The 18,703-nt window shown below is 38.3% G+C and overlaps 1 protein-coding gene across 1 annotated transcript in view; it reads right to left on the bottom strand.

The window, feature by feature from the left end:
* The window catches only part of LOC129104876 (inactive dipeptidyl peptidase 10-like), a 42,902-nt gene that overhangs the window by 435 nt on the left and 23,764 nt on the right, over nt 1-18,703 (bottom strand). Inside the window, exons 8-25 of the mRNA XM_054615738.1 lie at nt 17,736-17,856; nt 15,833-15,987; nt 12,798-12,895; nt 12,589-12,712; nt 12,464-12,502; nt 11,113-11,220; nt 10,414-10,505; nt 10,262-10,309; nt 9,003-9,124; nt 8,182-8,229; nt 7,638-7,736; nt 5,935-6,004; nt 5,369-5,563; nt 4,475-4,529; nt 4,282-4,381; nt 3,786-3,844; nt 1,789-1,861; nt 1,230-1,303 (exon numbers count right to left, since the gene is read on the bottom strand). Of these exons, the coding sequence (XP_054471713.1) occupies nt 1,230-1,303; nt 1,789-1,861; nt 3,786-3,844; nt 4,282-4,381; nt 4,475-4,529; nt 5,369-5,563; nt 5,935-6,004; nt 7,638-7,736; nt 8,182-8,229; nt 9,003-9,124; nt 10,262-10,309; nt 10,414-10,505; nt 11,113-11,220; nt 12,464-12,502; nt 12,589-12,712; nt 12,798-12,895; nt 15,833-15,987; nt 17,736-17,856 (1,680 nt within the window). The remainder of the gene's footprint in view (nt 1-1,229; nt 1,304-1,788; nt 1,862-3,785; nt 3,845-4,281; nt 4,382-4,474; nt 4,530-5,368; nt 5,564-5,934; nt 6,005-7,637; nt 7,737-8,181; nt 8,230-9,002; nt 9,125-10,261; nt 10,310-10,413; nt 10,506-11,112; nt 11,221-12,463; nt 12,503-12,588; nt 12,713-12,797; nt 12,896-15,832; nt 15,988-17,735; nt 17,857-18,703) is intronic.

Genomic DNA, 18,703 nt, shown 5'->3' with positions numbered 1-18,703 from the left:
TAAATGTATGTATGAACCATAGACTGTATAGTATAAACAATAATATTTAGCATTTTAAAAGTTGTTTGCTTGGTGTCTTGCATTCAGACCTGACAAAGCATGAATTCATACTTTTTGAAAATCCCTTTTATCTGTTTAAATGCAATCAAATCACAGCAAACTGTTTATTTTAGGTTCATCGCTGTAATTAACCAGCCATTGTGTGACTTGATAGATACAGTGAATACAGCTTGGTGAAATTCACCTAGCACCTCCGTAAACAGTTGGAAGACTGTCTTTGAACATAGCCATGTTAGCTAAGGGATCGGGACTAGGGTGAGGTATCTTTAAAATGTTTTAATAACCCTGCCCATGCAATACCTGAGCTTTGGTAAAAAAAATAAAAAAAACTCTTCTGTACCTACATTGAGTAATATTAACTTTCCATGCATAATATTGTTTAAGGATCCCAATTTCTCAAATAATAAGACATTTTATGTTGTTTTTTTTCAAATGCAAATGTCATATTCATTTGGAAAGAAAGTTTTCTTTCCACCCCTGGTGAGGAAGCTTTCACCTTTTAGTTAGTCTTTAAAGCTACTAAATCATTTTGTTTCATGTCTGTTCAAACTGTCAATATATCCTGACAGTATTACATGAGACAGATTATCAGTGAAAAAAAATCTGGTTCCTCTTCCTGCAGTTCACAAGCTTCACCGGCAATGATTAACCGCTGCCTCAAAGGCTCCTCTGCTCTGATTGGTTGTTTTTCTTCAGGGCGAGGTGGAATCCTTCAAATGACATTAGGAGCACAAAAAGCAGAACGAGGAACCTGATTTTTTTCACAGACTAATTAATGTACTACTGTCAGGATCAACACATTCTGACTCCCACCTCCTCAAATACCAAGGCTTGGTCAGTGACCTTATGCCTCAATTTATGACGGACTAGGTACCCCTAGTTTTGGACGCATCAGGGACAGCGTGTCAATGTACACTTGTTACATCGAAATGTCTTTTCAAAATCAGATGTTGGTATCAGACGTCGAGGGCACTGACCTTTCTGCTGTATCTGGCGAGTTGGGAGTATGTTTGAGCAAATATGACAAAAAAATGTTTTATTGAAGTTATCAGCTGTAGCTCTAAACCATAAGACTAAGAGGGTTGCTTGTTCGACCCATTAACACAACATCAAGGTCTTTCCTTGTTAGTAAAATAAAATAAACTCAGAGAAGAAACGGCAGCAGTCACCTGGAGAGTGTAGTTAACATTCGACGCAGACAGCAGTTTGACCAACTCAGCAGAATGCTGGAAATGAACAGTGGCTGAAAAAAGAGCAGATAACCCAAGTGAAAAATTCCTCCCAGCCGCAGTGCTCAGTCCATTACACTTCCAGAGGCGGGCGTTTAATGAAAACCCAATTGTAGAGCCAATACACGTGCTCAGCTAATCATATTTTGCAGCAAGTCAATTCATCACGTGTGTTGTTAAATTCTGTGCAGAGCAGTGATGTTGTCGAAGCACACAGCTGAGCCCAGGTAGCATCAAGTCAAGAATGAGTTTACATGTTTCTGCATGCAAAACCACTTACTACTCATTCTAATGAAGAGGACGAATGGAATAGTAGCAAAAGTAAAATTCACAACAGAATATCACAAAGTATGTATGGTATGCTTTAGATTTGTTGCAAAAAGTCAAGTCAATTTCCAATACAGTGGCTAAGGTCAAGAACAATTTCATTTTAAAACGGTGTTAGCCTGCCAATAAACCACACATCTGCTTTATTGTCCATACCTGTACCTATACTCACCATCTGCTGTGCCGTGGATGATAAGGAAGTCCAGAGGACTCGGCGCTGTGATGTTTCTGAGCAGACTGGAAATCTGACGGAGACAGACATGAGTTGTAACATCGTCTGAACAACATCTTATTCAAAGTTCATCAACGATAAGCAATGTTATCTTCAGGAATTTATGCTTTTATGTTTAAGGGAATAACCAAAGAATATTAAGGTTATGAAAAAGAGATCTCTGAACCGGATCAGTACCCACAGGTGAAAGTAATGTAGAGTACAGTAACTAACAAAGCAGGGCAATGATAGGTGAATGCTTTTAGAGACAAATATAACAATACAGGCTGGGAAAGACATCCCCAAACACATCTGTTTCTGTTGCTGTGTTACTCCTCTTGTATTTTGGTATTTAATGGTTATGACAATTAAAAACAAAATATACTGGTACACTATAAATTCCCTTTTCCTATTTACTAAATGATACCATCCATCGACGTTCTTAAAGATCCAGGAGTATCCTGGATAATATAACAATTCTATAGGTTTATGTTATGTCACACTTTTCTGAGCAATCATTTACTTCCTGTTTGGTACAGATGATGGATCTGAATAATACAATACTTCACAAGCCTCAGCCACTGTTTCTATGGAGATGAACCTAGCCAAAGGTGTGAATCTGTGTAATCTGGCAAATTCAAAATGAATAGTCATTGTAGTAGACTTGTCTCACAGCAGACATATTGACTTGTGAAAGCAGAAAGAGCACAGGTGTAATTAATCACATCAACAGTGTCTCAGGTCCATTAAGCCATGCCAGTGAGCCAGCATGTGCTCAACCTGGGCCCTGGAGCTGGCATGCAGCCATGACTAATGTCATTAGTTACACCTGTTCTCCTGCCTTCATGTGGAAATGTGAAAAAGGTCTGTTGGGGATGAAGCCAAACACCAGATCAGTTTCCAAATTCATCTGTGGAGTCAAAAACTGAGAGTGAACTGAGAGTTTGCTAATCTCTTTATTAAACTGTACATCAATTTAAATATGCTATGACAGACATATGGTCGGCTTGATGCAGTTATATAATTTGATTTATTGAACGATTGCTGTTTCTATTACTTATTTCAATCTTCTTTGTATAATGTTTTCAAGAGCATTTTTTTTGCCTTTATCAATGGAAAATGTGAATATTATGGAACACCTTTGCAAACATTTAACTCAAATGACTGATTATGACTGATTTCTACGATATTTTCGCATTACGTTCAAATGTTAGTTTTTGTCTCAGTTCAACATGAAACGTGGCCAATACTAGCTGAATATTAAAAGTTGCCTAATTGAAACATATTCCTGAGAACCTCTCTCCAATTTTTACTCGTAGATGGGCTTGATAGTGATGCCAACTTGTTTGTAACTAGTTCCCAACCACTTCTTCTTTTACTTTCTTTTTTAATGCAGCCATATATAGCCTCTGGCACCAACTTCTGATCAAACAGCCGAGTTCATTCCCTACAAACCAGTTAATGGAAACGAGTTTCTTGTTTTGTGAAATATCATATTTTGACAAGTTTGCATGACAATTGAATGGGATCACATCTATTGTTTGGAAGAACCTTCTCTCCAGTTCAGACATCTTTACCTGTTTCAGAAGTATGAGAGAAATAATTTGACTGGCTGAGAGGACAATGATCACCACTCTCTCCAATTTTTGGGGGATTTCGATTCCTAGCTCTCTGCACAATACCGCTGATATGAATGAAAATGACAGGAGTGCTTCGAAAGCTCTCGCTTTGTGCTGGTTGGGGAAAATAAAATCGACTCCTGCTTCTCATTTTCACATTTAATGCCAGAAGAAAAGATTCTAGTTTGCATTCAGGTGTGGGACAGCATTGTTTGTAATACTGTGTCAGCGAGTTCTGAACACTTTCAAGTCAAAAAGAGGGAAGAATGAGCATGCATTCTAGCTGTTTACTCCACATGAACAACAACTGCTGCTGTGAAAATAACAGCACGTTCCTACTTGGTATTTGTGATCCTCTTTTGCCGGGGAGCCAAAGTATTTCTCAGTGTAGGCCGACCCTATGAAAGGATGACAAAGGAAACAGAGATATTGTGAGTAACAACAGCATTTCTGTTTGAATTTACTCACTATTCATTCACGACAACGCTTCCAATGCCTTTCAGTATTAATTCTTACTAAACATTAGTCACTGTGACAAATAGAACATGCCATTGATGATTAATGTTGCTCCACTCAATTTATTAGCCTTCTGGAGTTTGTTTGACATTCTGAATCGGTGGTCCAGTTGTTATTGTTGCCTTGTAAATCAAATCCCATCACCATAGAGTAAAGCTTAAATCTGATAAAGAATAAACGTCATCATTGATGAACAGCTATGGAATAATTGGGTTTCCTCGCTGTTTGAATGTCCTTGTCACATTTTGGATTTATAGGCCACGAATTCAGATCATTGTGATATTGTTAGTATGTATGATATTCCATCACTCTATGATACCATGGAGTCTCCAGTTTGTAATGGGGGCGACAGCAATGCCACACCGGAACATGGAGCTGTGGGACAGGAGCAGGAGAGTGGAAAGAAATCCTCCATACGCCTGGAACAAACAGAACATGGCTGCTTTAAGAGAATGTTGGGGAGCAAACAGTTTATGTGGTTATTGATTTAATTAATACAGCGGCTTTGTTACCTTTCCATAAACTCCAACTCTGTTGCCATCGATGTAAGGTAGTCTGATCAGGTGCCTGAAAATGTAGAGTGAGTTAACGACACAGCAAAAAATGAAGGGATCCATTCCTAATGAGACTGTGCAGTAAGATATTATCCTTGTTCTTACAAATTCAGCTGAATGTTTGCTAATTTAACTTTAGCAGTCTGAGTTACCCAGATGCAACCCGTTCTCAATCCCAACGCATCAAATACCACAGCCTGGTTTTATAGCGAGGTCCCCTTAGCGTCTGTATGAGACACACTGGGATTTCAATTTACTCCATCACCATCAATTTTAGATGGTCAGAGCAACTGACGTAGTATAAAGAGTGAGAAAGTTTAGGGCAGTAGGTAGAGGTTGAATGGTAAGAAAAAACTAATAAACAGGACTTTCAATCAGGTTGAATGGTAAGAAAAAACTAATAAACAGGACTTTCAATCAGGAGACCACCGTTTGTGTCCCGTGTAAAACAAGTTAACACTTAACTTATTTTACAATTGTTTGTTACGTTACTTCCGGACTTTTGCACTATTACCTCCATTCTGCTCTTTTAATTACATTTCATTGTTGTTGTGTTTTTATGTTCATATACGTTCTTTTATATATATATATATATACAAATTAGTATATATATATTATATATATATATATACAGTTATATTATGAATATTTAACTTATATATACTTTTTTATATTTTATTTTTATATTCCTATATATATACTATATATATATATATTATAAAAATATATAAAAAAAAAAGCAACTTCAATACATAAACATAAAAAACAATGTCGGCCATATGTAGAGAACCTACTGTATACAGTTCATTTTAAATCAACTGACTCACTTTCAGAAACACAATAAAAGCTTACTCTACAGCTGTGATCTGGTCCTGAACATCCACGGTTCCCAGTCTCTGGTGAACCTCATGCAGGATCCTCTGACCCTGGAAGCCACTGCCCCGGCCGTCCAGACGAGCCACGATGATGCTGTCTGAACTGACCAGCACCGAGTCCCAGCCGAGAGAGAAGCGGTCAGTCACAGCCTGATCACCGGGGGTGCTGTCACTGTGAGGACGGTATAAGTTTAGCCTATTAAGAAGCCAAGGGTTTCCATGAAAGTTCTTTAACACATTAAAATAAACCCAGAATAAATGAACAGTGGTTCATGTGTAAAACATAATAAAGCTCAGTGGTACCCAACCTTTAAGGCTTGTGACCCTTTAGAACAAAACCTTGTCTACTTACAGCTCCTCCTCATTGGCTGCGTGTATTTATCTAAAAATGATGATGTGTATAATGGATATCATCATCACACGACTCTTCAAATTTTTTATCTTTGTTGGAAGTTGGGAACCACTGATTTAAGACACACATTTTCATTTCAAGGAAATTATTATGCATTGATTTTCAATGCATTTGAAAATAAAATGACATACAGAATCAGTAACAGCGGGTGCTCCTTTGTTTCATCCAAACCTATTGGCACAATCAACTCCAGACGAAGTGCTGCAAAACACAATATCAACATTTTAATATAATGTCATTTCAGGGCGTGGTCATTCAGTCCGTGGCACTCGGATCGGGCCAAGTACTCGTCTTCCGTAAGTGCTGCTTGCAGCATTGTTGTGGACTGCTGCACAGAGCACTAATTGTTTGTATATTAAAAATGTATTAATATTGATAATGACATGTCAAAATTGCAACTTCGACAAAGACGTCCCTTGGGTCATTAGCAATACAGCCACCAAGTGTGAAGAAGTTCGGATGGTTCTCGAGATATGCAATTTCTGGACTAGAGAAGTCAAACTCAAAGGTGATCATCTTTCACATAAGGAACCTTAGGACCTTTGTGAGTTATTCTCACAGTGATGTGAGAGTGGTTAAAATGTAGAGGCAGTCAAGGCACTATTGTCAGGGGTGTTAACTTGTCTGAACCAGAACTGAAGATGAAAACTATTAAATGAGTGTTTTGTCTTTTGGGCTAAACTGCCTGAACTTACCTGAATAACTAAGAATCAATGCGTTCTATGGAAATCCTAAAACTCTCAAAATAAAACTGAAATAAACCGGTGGTTCGTGAAAAATAAGCCTGTGTGCATTCAACGTTTGAAGTCAGGGCTCCCGTCTGGCTGTGTTTCTCCCCAAAAGGCCTTTAATATGTTTCACATTGTCTCTAATAGTAAACACAGACTAGAAAAAGGCTGCCATATGGCAAGCCATCGCCTCTAATTGAAACAATATAGGGCTGCGTTTGTGTTTCTGGGGCTGTTTCATAATCAGCTCACAAAAGCTCTACACCTGTTTGCTCAAGTCTTGTTTATCCTGCTTGTGCATGTGTGACATTCAGGTGTGAGTGAGCCTGCCTGTCCAGCTGATGGGTACGTATTGTGCTGGAAACCATCACTACTGTCACCAGCAGTGTATATTTACGAGGTAACAATTTAGAGCTTTTTGGTGATTTTGAGCTAAATGCCAATGTCAGCATGCTATTGCGCTAGCAAGGGCCATGCTAACATGCTGAAGTTTGTTCTGTTCACTAGCTTAGTTGAGCATGTTAGCATGCTAGCATTGGTCAATTTATTAGTTTAGCAGGTTTTTGGTTTTAAAGCAAAGTATTGGAAAAAATGAAGACTTTGACCTGATAATAACAGTAGATTGAAATATGAGGGATCAACAAAGTTATTACAACTCATCCGGAGGGGGGCTTAAATGTCTGCATTAAAATGTCATGGGGGTCCATCCAATAGTTCAATAGTTGAGATATATTAGCCTGAAATGAAGCGGTGGACTGACCAGCAGTGTCATTTTCTAGAGCAAATGCATGGCTACTATTGTTCAAATAAGTATGTTATTCTAACATAATGAAGTGGTGAGGGAAATATCTAAACATGAATATAAAGTAAGCTGGTTGCATTTAATGTGATTTATCTGAATTTCTTGCGTGCATGGAAACACTGTGAAGTACGAGATAGGTTGTTGCACTGTTGTATGTAAACATAAACTTGCTTTCTCATCCTCTTGATTGTTGCTCAAATAACTGAACAAGGAGATAATGAGTGGTAGCAGTTGGTGAAGATAAAAAAAGAAAGTTGAATGGTGTAAATATATCACTTAGTTGAAGATAATTGGATTGTCCTACCAAAGTTGTTGATTTGTACGGTTCTTCTTTCCCACTTGGGTATCCTCCTGTTGATCAGCGCATGTCTTAATATTGTGTTCATTTCCACAGTCTTGTGTTCTGTAAGAAGACAGGGCAAGAAGAAGAATGATTTTAGTAAGACCTTCATACTTAAACTCAAATCTGCGTGTTCGGAGATGATCAAAACTCTGTTTATTTTCTTTATCAAACAAACAACTGTCCCTTATAAAGTCACACGAGTCAAGGAACTGTAACAAGGAATTTTTTTATCCAAATCCAGGTCAAACATCATGGTAACTTAAAATGTGGCACGATGAAACTGGAATCATCAACACCACTCAATCTGTGAGCCTGCAGGAGAGGACAAAGACGATTGATTTATTGATCTCAGTGACTTCATTTACAAAAATGAGTTTGAGTAAATTCGATTGATTAAAACACTTTTCAGGCGCACTCGGCTTCCACCCAAACATAATGAATAAATATACATGATGCAATTGATTGAAAGAGTCCTTGCTCAGTCTGTTAGTGCCAGAGTACTTACTGTTCATATCATTTAGTGTGTGAAGAGTAGTTTGAGGTATTCCAGGACCTGGCGGGGGGGAATGCAGCTTTATCAGACATTTTATCAGAACTTTAACACATAATAAACACAACCATAAAGTGACAGTTCACTTTAAAGTGACAGTTCACTTTATTTACAGTTCACATATTTTTCCTCTTACCTTTAGCATAATGTATCAATATAGATCGTTTTGCTGTGAGTTCAAAGCTCCATTTTAAAGAGGTTTTTCTGGCACTTTTAGCACCTCAAGCTCCATTTTATATGAGAGAAGTCAAACATCTCTATGACAATTTTTTGTAAATTCACACCAAAACAATGTCGATTTACAAGTAGCACTACAGTTACGAGTAAAAATATTTATTATTGATTTGGAAGGGATTTCTCCCTTTAAGAGACAAAGAAAACCCAAATATCATATCATAAATTGTTTTGGACAACTTACTGTAAGTTTCCATGTAATGATCCATTGAATTAAATACAGTAGTCACTTTCTCATATTGAAAAAAAGTAAACATATTTTCAAGACAAATATTTCAGTGTGTAGTAGGCTTTGTATAGGATTTTTTGATGAATAAAAGTGAAACACTGACTCACTGATTAATGGAAAATTAAGATTGAGAACTCTCAAACCAAACATGATTATGATGCAAAGTTTATTAAATAATGAATAATCCCTTTTGGGAATAGTTTGGAGCTAAGTGAATAGGTGATATGACAGTGAACCATGTGCTAAAAAGTGCTGTGATTTTAAATCACACTCAGTTAGGATGTTGCTATTTTGGTCACAATGAGGTTTTTACCTCTGCAGTTGAGGAGAACATGTTGATAGTCTGGGCTGAGGATGGCGTCGTAGGAGGTGCACTTTGATTTGAAGAGAGAGCAGGTGAGGCATTCTTTATGAAATGGATCCAGTGTGGAGAGTCTGGTTGAGGAAACGTTGTGTGAAGACAAAAGATGTTGATTTGAGAAGATTTACAATCGGCATGTTTCTGGCCTGCAGGCAAAAGACTAAATCAAAGAGAAATGTGCCATAATAGAATGTGGTAATTGAAACACCTTGACACTGTAATTAAACACAATAAATGGGTTCCATCTCGGTGTCTAACTCTCCCTGCAAGAGTATTTTCCAAAATGTCGACTATTTGGCCCTATTATGCTTTTCCACTTTTTCCCTCTCCTGTGTCATATATATATTTACATGTAAAAGGTCTGTAGAGTGTAAAACCTGAAGTACATGCCTAAAAGGAGTTACCCTCCTCCTCAGAACCACTGCTCCTGAGCTGCCTGAAACAGCTCGATTAAATTCTCTCCTTCACTTGACGTAAAACTCCTTCCGGCTAGTTTGGCCCTCAAACAACAAAAGAGAGGGACGGAGCTGAAGCTCCAGAGGAAGAGTTTTTAGAAATATGAAATGTTGACCATCACAACAGAGTGAGCTAGCTGACCAATCAGAGCAGACTTTGCTTTCTGGAGGGAGGAGCTAGCGCTACAACGGATCATTTCAGAAAGAGGGTGAGAAAAGGTGCTGCAGGACAGCCAGGATGAGAAAAACAAGGAGGATTATGAGCATTAACACATGAAAACATGTTGTTACTGTAACTTGAGCTAAAAATATGCACCCGGAAAATAGCACAATAGGGCCTGTTTAAAGCTTCTATGAGGGACTTTTAGTTTGCGTTGATTTTGGCCCCCCTGTGGACAAAAGGGGTAGTGTTCCCAAGCACCAGAGTGCCTTTAGAAAACATTTAATTCTAATTCAGCAGGGTTTGATAGCTTGCCCTGCTCAGATTTCTTCCTCCAGCTGACATTCAGGTGAACCTCATTGAGTTTCATCTGATTCGCCTAATCCAACTCGGTGACACTGATGACAAGCATTAAGATCAAATATATAGAAATAGACAATCTCCTCGCTGTTGGTCTTGTTTACTTTTTTAGGTCATATAGAGGATTCAGTAATAAATTGAGACTGTCTCATAACCAGTTATAAGTTCTTCACAGTGACTTTAATGAATGAAGGTGCTCTCTCTACTGCTTTATTGAAGACAAATCAAGATGGTACCTGTAGAACTGCCGTTGCGTTGAGCCTTCCTCTGTACTTAGGAAATAACTGAAAAACACATTACCTGTTATTGGAGAGTTCATATTGTATTGCATCACATGTCACATATTGTATGCTGTTAATACTGCATGGCATCAATAATTCATGCTTACACTGAGTTTGTGCTCTCATCATAGGCCAGAATTCGAGAGACTTCCCAGCTGCCTGAGGTCAGATGGCGGAGGTTGACCTCTTGACCCTCAGACTGAGTAGCACGAAAAAGAATACAACACAGCAGAGCATAAAAAGCATGTCAACATGACCTCACATAGCTTACATGCTCATAAAGGGATGCACATGTGAATGTATTTTTTTTTACCTTGTAGTCAGTATTGCACTAAACAGATTGGATGTACCAGAATTTCATCAATTTAACAGCTTGTTTTTTTATTTTCTATTCCTTTGGATTTTGAATCACTGTTTTTAATTGTATTGTCCATTTGTATTTCTTTTACACTTTGGTTTTTGATGTAATATGTAAAGTGCTTTGAATTACCTTGTTGCTGAACTGTGCATTATAAATAAACTTGCCTTGCCTTGGCATTGAATATCAAACTTTAGTTCCACTTAATATCTCCAGAAACTGAATTTATCTGGCACAGATCCCATCTACTGTGCTTTCCTTAATTTATTCAACCGAAGCTATTCTTAATTCTCTGGTGTTCCAGGAAATGTAGAATCACATGAGCAGTGTGAATAATTGGAATGGCCTTAGGACAGATAAGAGGACTACAAAAATACATAGACACAAGAAGTTTCATTTGCACAGTAAATTCACCTAACTCAATGTGTATTAAATGTAATAGTTTTACTTGGTTAGAGATCATGGTGATATGGTTGAATGTCCCGCGACCGCCTTGTTTTAAGGGCATAGTGATGAAGAACGTTGTGCAATCTTTGGAAGACACTGGCTCCTCATTCTGGGGAAACAGATAAGCAGCAGACATACAGACACTGCCATTAATGGTTAGTAGTAGTCCATAGGCATGTAGAACACCAGGCGCTAAGAACCTGAAGAAAACGGATGCACCACTGATACGGTTTGGTGCATTGACTGTATCCTTATGTTAGATAAAACATGCTCCAAGGCTTTTCTCTTGTAAAATGCATTTTTGCTAATAGATTCAAGTTCAATGTTCAAATAGCCAACAGGTTGTTCTCCGGCATTGGTAGTCTGCAGTTACAGAATAAAGAATATTCTGTACAGTCAATTTTCCAATGGCAATGAGGGGAGCTTTATTGGAGACCGGCCTATATTACAAACAAGCCTTCCATTTCTAATATCTCCTGCTTTACAAGTGAAATGTATCATACTTAACAAAAAGTCATTATCTTCCTATCTGGTACTTTTTTAAATTGCTGTTGATATTGTTAACTGATGAAGTAAACTCAAACTTCATCCATCTTTACATGTTTTGATCAATGTAATATTATGTTCATTTCACTGGCAGTAATCAGTAAAACACCAGTGTACTGTTCAGAGTTATTTTGTATCTCGGTCAAGTTGGTATTCCAATCAAAGCATCTGCATGAAGTGTTGAGTTTGACTGTATCAAGTACAGTCAAGTATTGTTAGTATTTCAGTATTTCTTAAAAATAAGAGTAACATGATAATGTTGTTGTGAGAATAAAAATGATGCTAAATTTACCCTATGAACCATTAGAGGACAAGTCATTTAAGCTCAATTAATTATTATTTTTTTTATTAGTAATTTTCCTGTCATTGTCAATGTTACCATTATTTGAGATTTGACTAATGTATTTAACCAGCTATTATATGAAAATGAACAGTGATCCTTAAACAATGTATGAACCGGGGCGGCAACCTCCGTGTCTAAAAAGTTAAGCCAATGTGGAAGTGCCCTAAACTTGCATTCTCTCTACTGGCCAGCAGTCGGCGACTCCTCTGGTTGTATAAAAGTCTATGAGAAAATGACCCTACATATCATTTGATTTATTCCCTCAGTAAACTTTGTAAACATGATTTTATGGATACAATCTCCTGTTTCTAGTCTTCTTCAATACAGTGTGATGTTCGTTTAGTAAATTATTGTACCAATTAAAGTCAAAGAGACCAAAAAACACATGGACTACTATCACTTATATACACTCTAGGGTATTGATAGGCTTATAATTGGTATGGTATTGAACCGATACACTCACCTGAAGATCAAGCCACTTCTCTGATGTCATCACATGTTTCTGAGTTGGAAAGAGGAAGTCAGTACCAAACGCTTCTATAAATGAATTGTTGAAGACTTGAGAATTCTCATAAAAAACATTCCCACCTTGGTGCAGTCACTTGTTGCGACATTGCACAGTGAAAGTATTGACATGTTCTGAGATCGATTCACCCAACGCACACTCAGCCTGTCATGTGACACCCATTTCACCATGGTGATGTAGTACTCACTAAGGAAAACGTACAAATAGTAATGGTTAGTAGTGAGAAAAAATTAAAAGATATTGTTTTTAATTAAAATGTGTTTTATAATACCTCTTTTCAAAACTGTCAGGAGGTCTCAGCTCAGTTGTGAGGGAGCTGCCGTCCAAAGTGACGACATAGAGTCTGACGGTGGGATTGATTTGTCCCATCTGGAGTGAAAACAGTGCAAATGTGCAATTACATTCACAGGCCTAATCTAATTGGACGTAATATCCGTGATGCACTGCGTGCAGTCTAGCGATAACAATAAGCACTGAGCAACACGCCGCACTTGCTTTTCTATTTTTACACGCTACCATACTGAACAGTTCCAGTAGGACTTTAACAGAGAATATGAAAGAAGTGGGGAACAAACTGTGTTGCTGTATGCTGCACAGGCCCTGGGGCGAGTCAGTAGTTTCTCAGCTTAAACCTTGCTCAAAAATGGAGCTCATTAGTCTACATGACAAGGGAAATCTAGGATGACAGTATGTATTCCACATTCATGCCCCCTTATCTGTACTGTTTATTATTTATGTCTTCTCCAACCCTTCACTTTATGCTCTTTTGGAGGCACAATAGCTTCTTGGAATGACTGCATTCTTTTCGGCTGTTGCCATTAGACGCATATTACATGACAGGTAAAAAGGCTAATGGATCAAACACATCTAAAACCATACTACATGCAAAATACCAGAGCCTTACCCACCTAAATGGAACAGGGCCAAAATTACACCTGTGTTTACCCTGCAATGGCATGTAAAAATGGCTGCTGTGAAAAGGGCTTATATTAGTTATCAGTAAGTCGGCTTTGTGTTTGGTGGTCAGCTGACATCAAACATTTGATGGATTTGTATCTGGTATCACTGGTACAGATATTCATGGCCTCCTGATAATGTATTTCAACAAACATTTGTTCACTGAACCATTTATCAGGCATCATCATCAGGTCAAAATTTCACTCTCAGTATTCTGGTTTTACAACCAAATACCTGCAAAACTAATGACTTTTCCATCAGCCGCAGCTGTAATTTGGGTTGAGTGCTAGTTAGCAAATCTAAGCATGCTAACACCTCAACCAAGATGGTAAACATGGTAGACATGACTTCTTAAACAGAAACATGTTACCATGTTGCCGTAAGCATTTAGTTCAAAGCTTGGCTTTGTGTAAGTATTACTCACTGCGCTGCTAGCATTGCTGTGTAGACTAATAGGGTCCTATTTAAAATATATATATATATATATATATATATATATATATATATATATATATATATATATATATATATATAATACCAGGGATAGGGCCCTACGTAAACAAAGCAGAACTTTGAGTTAAATGCTAACTACCATGTTTACATGTCATCTTTTGTTTAGTTCTTAGCGTGCTTATATATGCTCATAAGCGCTAAACCCAAAGGAAATGTCAGAAGTTTTACAGGTATTTGGTCATAAACCAGTTTGGGGTTGGAGTTTTTGGCAAGTGCAGGGCTCTACTGTGAATCTGGATACTACAGGCATTCTAACAGTAATGAGATATTTTCTTTATGTTACACATGATATCCATAAAGAACACTCCCTCGGGTATTTTTACTGTGTATTGACTCACCCACACAAATTATTCCCCAAGTGACTGAAGCAGAAGTATGACTGTCAGACTGCTACACAGCATCAATGTTCTCATTGATAAAAGGAAGCAGAAGGCAATTAAATCTCTGCTTCATTTAATCCCATGATGTCATATCGCTGACCCCACTCAAGAATTCAAGCAAAAGATTCACTGTATCTGTGTGTGTCTGTGTGTGTGTGTGTGTGGTGTGTGTGTGTGTGTGTGTGTGTGTGTGTGTGTGTGTGTGTGTGTGTGTGTGTGTGTGCACAATTCTCACACTGCATTGGGAAGTTGAACATCAAGAGTGGTGCTTCATTAATTAGATGCCTTCCTATCCTAAGCCCCTCCTCCCATCTATGGGCCTGAACCGACAAATGAGGCTGCCCTTTTCCTTATGACCCTAATTCCTCCCGTTTTCCACAACCCATCTCCCATCTGAGAGGCATTTGATACGCTGAATGTGCGCATCAAAGGAAGGTGTGTTAGCGTGCCTTACTAGAGCATATCACATTCCTATCCCTCACAGTGCCACAGATCCCTGCAGACATCTCTCTTCAAAGGAAGCAAAGCCACTGTTACATGAATTAAACAAGAAAAGGATTCACTAACGTTTATGGGTAAGCTAAAGCAACGAGTATGCAGCTGTATTATTCATAGAGCTGGTTTGAGCTGGACTCAGTTTTATGGGTGGCTGAACTGTTTTGATGTGGTCCATATACAGAAAAATATAAGGAGTGAGGTGACTGTGTAGTTTTCAACCAGTTACTCTAAGAAGATCAGTTTATCTAAACCAGAAAACTCCATGTGCCACATAAATTATGTTTTCTTTCAAAATAACTATGCAACACTACTAATCAGTACAACGTTTATTGGTGTGATCACATATTACAAAAGCATTGCTGTATCTCATGCTCCTAAATTAATTTAAATGAATGAAATACTTTATAACTCTAATACAGTGTATGGCTCGCATACAATATGATGATGCTATGTGTAAATATGTGCATAAATAAAGTTAAAACAGGCAGATATTTGACCAAAAATGGTTTACTGTTCATTGCGCCATCATCCACTTGAAGATTACGATGCAAATGTAAATGTTTGATGTAATTCTCTAAATCAAGTGTTGAAATTAACAAACAGAAAAGGCAGAAATGATAAGATATTGGTTTCTGTGCCAAGAAGTTAAGATACATGCAATGTGCAATGAGTGTAATTTATTAGAAATATGCTCATTTCATATTCACTTTTATAAATTCACCGCGGGCCATTAAAAACCTGCAGGGGGCCACAGTTGGTCCGAGGGCCGTAGATTGGCCACCAAAGTGATAAAGTGAGCTAACAGATGTTCTAGTGCTGCTCGACTGATACAGTGAACTGTTACCTGGACTCATCTGCATCAATTCTGTACTGACAACAAGTCAGTACCCAAAATCAAAGCACTGAATTGAGAGTCAATTTAAATTCTGGAAGTAATTATACTTTAAGTACCAATTACCTTTGGATAAGGGTACTCCTTCCCCCTGGGGTAGAGAGAGCCTGTGAGCCGGGGCAGGAACATGTTAGGCACCAAGGAATCGTTGATGGTGAGGTAGGCCAGTCTGGAGCTGTCAGGTGACCACCAGTGGGCCACCTGCGTGTGCAACACCTCCTCTGGAACACCAAGAGAAGACAAATCAGACCATCTGAGCCGTTGGAGAGGGGCTCAGTACTCCAGATCAACTATGTGACTCAAACCAGTTGCCAGAATAAAAGGTTGGCATCAAACGTTGAATGAATGAGTATAATTTCAGTTCTGACCCAAAAGCTTTTCATAGCAACTTCGTGGCGCTTTTGCCGTTTAGAGACTGCATTCTCAATTACAGGTAAGGTTTGTGCAACAAAACTGCTTTGTAAGGTTTAGCAAAAGCAATGTATATGTTTGGTAAAAGATCATGTCTTGGGTTAAAATAAGAACATTACTTTTGGTTTCACCCAGGACACAAATTCTGGTCTCGTGGGTGAAGGTTCTGTGATTGATGTAATCTGTAAGAAAATATATTTCCTTTGAAAGGTGATTGACACTGCAGTTTCATTGTACGGGTAAGTCATTTATAGGAGACCATCGTGTGACTAGACAAACATGAAAAAAAAATATTCTTTTCATTGTTTCTTTATTGCTGCCATAAGGTTAAGAGGTCTGTGTAATAAAGCTAGAAAGTTAAGATTTAATATTGTGAATAGATTGTTTATAGGAAACAGTATGTGAACAGTGGTCTCCTGTATTCAAGTCACATCTCATCCATCCATCCATCCATCCCAACTTTCCCCTATGAGTTTTTACAGCAGTGTTAACAATGCCACTTGACGTCTGCCTTAACCCCACAAACAAAAGTCAGAACACAGCCTCCAGAGATCCCTGTTAAGTAAAATTAAATTTGTACTACATGTTTCTTATTTGTCCTGTAAAAAGGTATCAACCTTTTTAAAGTCGACGTCATAAATAAAACGCGTGTGCATCTTGGCATTAAATGGTGTTTACCCTAGCCATCCAGACGAGTTAGCAAGATACACATTGAAGTAAAACTGATACCAGCATCAAAATGTCTGGTTGGTGCATGTTTGGTTGTCAGAATCGATATTCCAAGAGGTTTACTTGTAACTTACAGCCGAGTGTGCCCTGGTTGCTCTTAGGCTTGGATAACTAACACACATAAGTCTGTGTTTAAAAAATTGATTGAAGGCTTTTAAGAGGACACCTTCATGTTCTGTTTTTGTTTTCAACAGCTGCCATCGATTCAAGCAACCATGTACGCATTTGGCTGAGAGTCCAGTAAAGGCCAGTAAACATGGTCACTCTTTAAACCTGAACACTGGTTGCATCTATGGCTGCAAGCTATTAACTGTGTTGACTACCACTGGACTGTTTGCAGCTGCCATTTTAAAACTGAATAAAGTCAAACTTCTGAGTCTCTATCATGGTGTTTTACATTCTGTACATGAACAGAGATAACAGAGTTGGATCATATAGTAACTTTTTGCTCATAATGTCTTACTGGTGTCACGTTTCACGCTGGGTTTCTCCATTAAATACATGTATATATCTGGACACTAAATACTGGGCCACTTGCTAATGTATTCTACCCACTCACTAAAAGCACACAGATCTGGGAATTCAATTTCTTTAGATTGTGTTCACCATCTTTCCTGGTTGATGCCCTATGCTTAGTTTGACAAGCTGTTGCCCTCCGCAGTACTTCAGGTGCCAAACGGCGTGCGCACACTAACATACATCACCTTTTCTCTTTTCCTATTCTTCAGTTCAGAGTGCCAAATTTTGTAGGTAGCATCTGAATTCTTCTATCTGTCCTTCAACTTAATTCCCTGTGTCAGGTTTTATGACTCTGTGCTCTCTCTCTTACCCTCATACAGCCAGTCAGTGATGCCGTTGAAGATGACCCCCTCCTGTCCAGAAGACGTGAGCCTCCACGAGCTGCTCTGAACATCCGTTTGGTAGTAAATGTTGTTTTCAAATATATATATCTGTGGGACAAAGAGACTAAATATATATATATATATTTTTTTTTAATTTGAAAACAGAAACCGTGAAGTTCTGCATTATAGTGTATGAAACATATCCATGTACACAAAGCACATAGTACAAAACACCTACATGTTATTGTACGTTATGGTATGAAAAAATTCTATACAGAGGGAACTGCCCCCTCTAAAGCATTTTATTTTTTGGAAGTTACAGCAAAGCACACAGGGACTGAGCAGAGAGAGTATGTCTGCCTAGCAAAGAGGCGACCTGGTGAACTGATCCCACACAGTGAACACGCTTATTGATAAAAACACATTCGCTGAGCGTCTCATCTCCGGTGATAACACTGGCCAATATGCAGGGAGAGCTGCTGAGTAATGAAACTCTGTCATTAGAGGTGTGACGCACTGCTGCAGGGCTTCAGGCTCCAACCGAGCGGCAGGTGGAAACACTGAAGAAACCAGATAAATACGCTATCTAATGGTTAATTACTTTCCCTGTCCACGCTGGAGAAAATAATGGAGTGATTATTCTGTGCACAATGCCCGGCACGGTGGAGGCGTTTGTAGCTTTGGCTGCAAAAGAAGATGTCTTTCAGCAACGGCTTGTTTAGCCCAACTGTTGCTGGCTTCTGTTCAAAATGATTGTTTGGTTTTCAGGTGCGTTTGTGTTTCCTCTTTAGTCATAAACTAAATTTGATGAGCCTTTATTTCAGAGCAGGGATGATTCTTTGAATGCCATGAATTCTATATCACACATCATTAAATACGACATCATGTTTCCTTCTCATGTTTCCTTCTGATATTTCTCAATAATTGGATTCATTGTCTGGTATATAAAAAAATC

The sequence above is a fragment of the Anoplopoma fimbria genome, chromosome 16 (genome assembly GCF_027596085.1).
Source record: "Anoplopoma fimbria isolate UVic2021 breed Golden Eagle Sablefish chromosome 16, Afim_UVic_2022, whole genome shotgun sequence".
Lineage (NCBI taxonomy): Eukaryota > Metazoa > Chordata > Actinopteri > Perciformes > Anoplopomatidae > Anoplopoma > Anoplopoma fimbria.
This window is presented reverse-complemented; position numbering and strand designations above follow the sequence as displayed.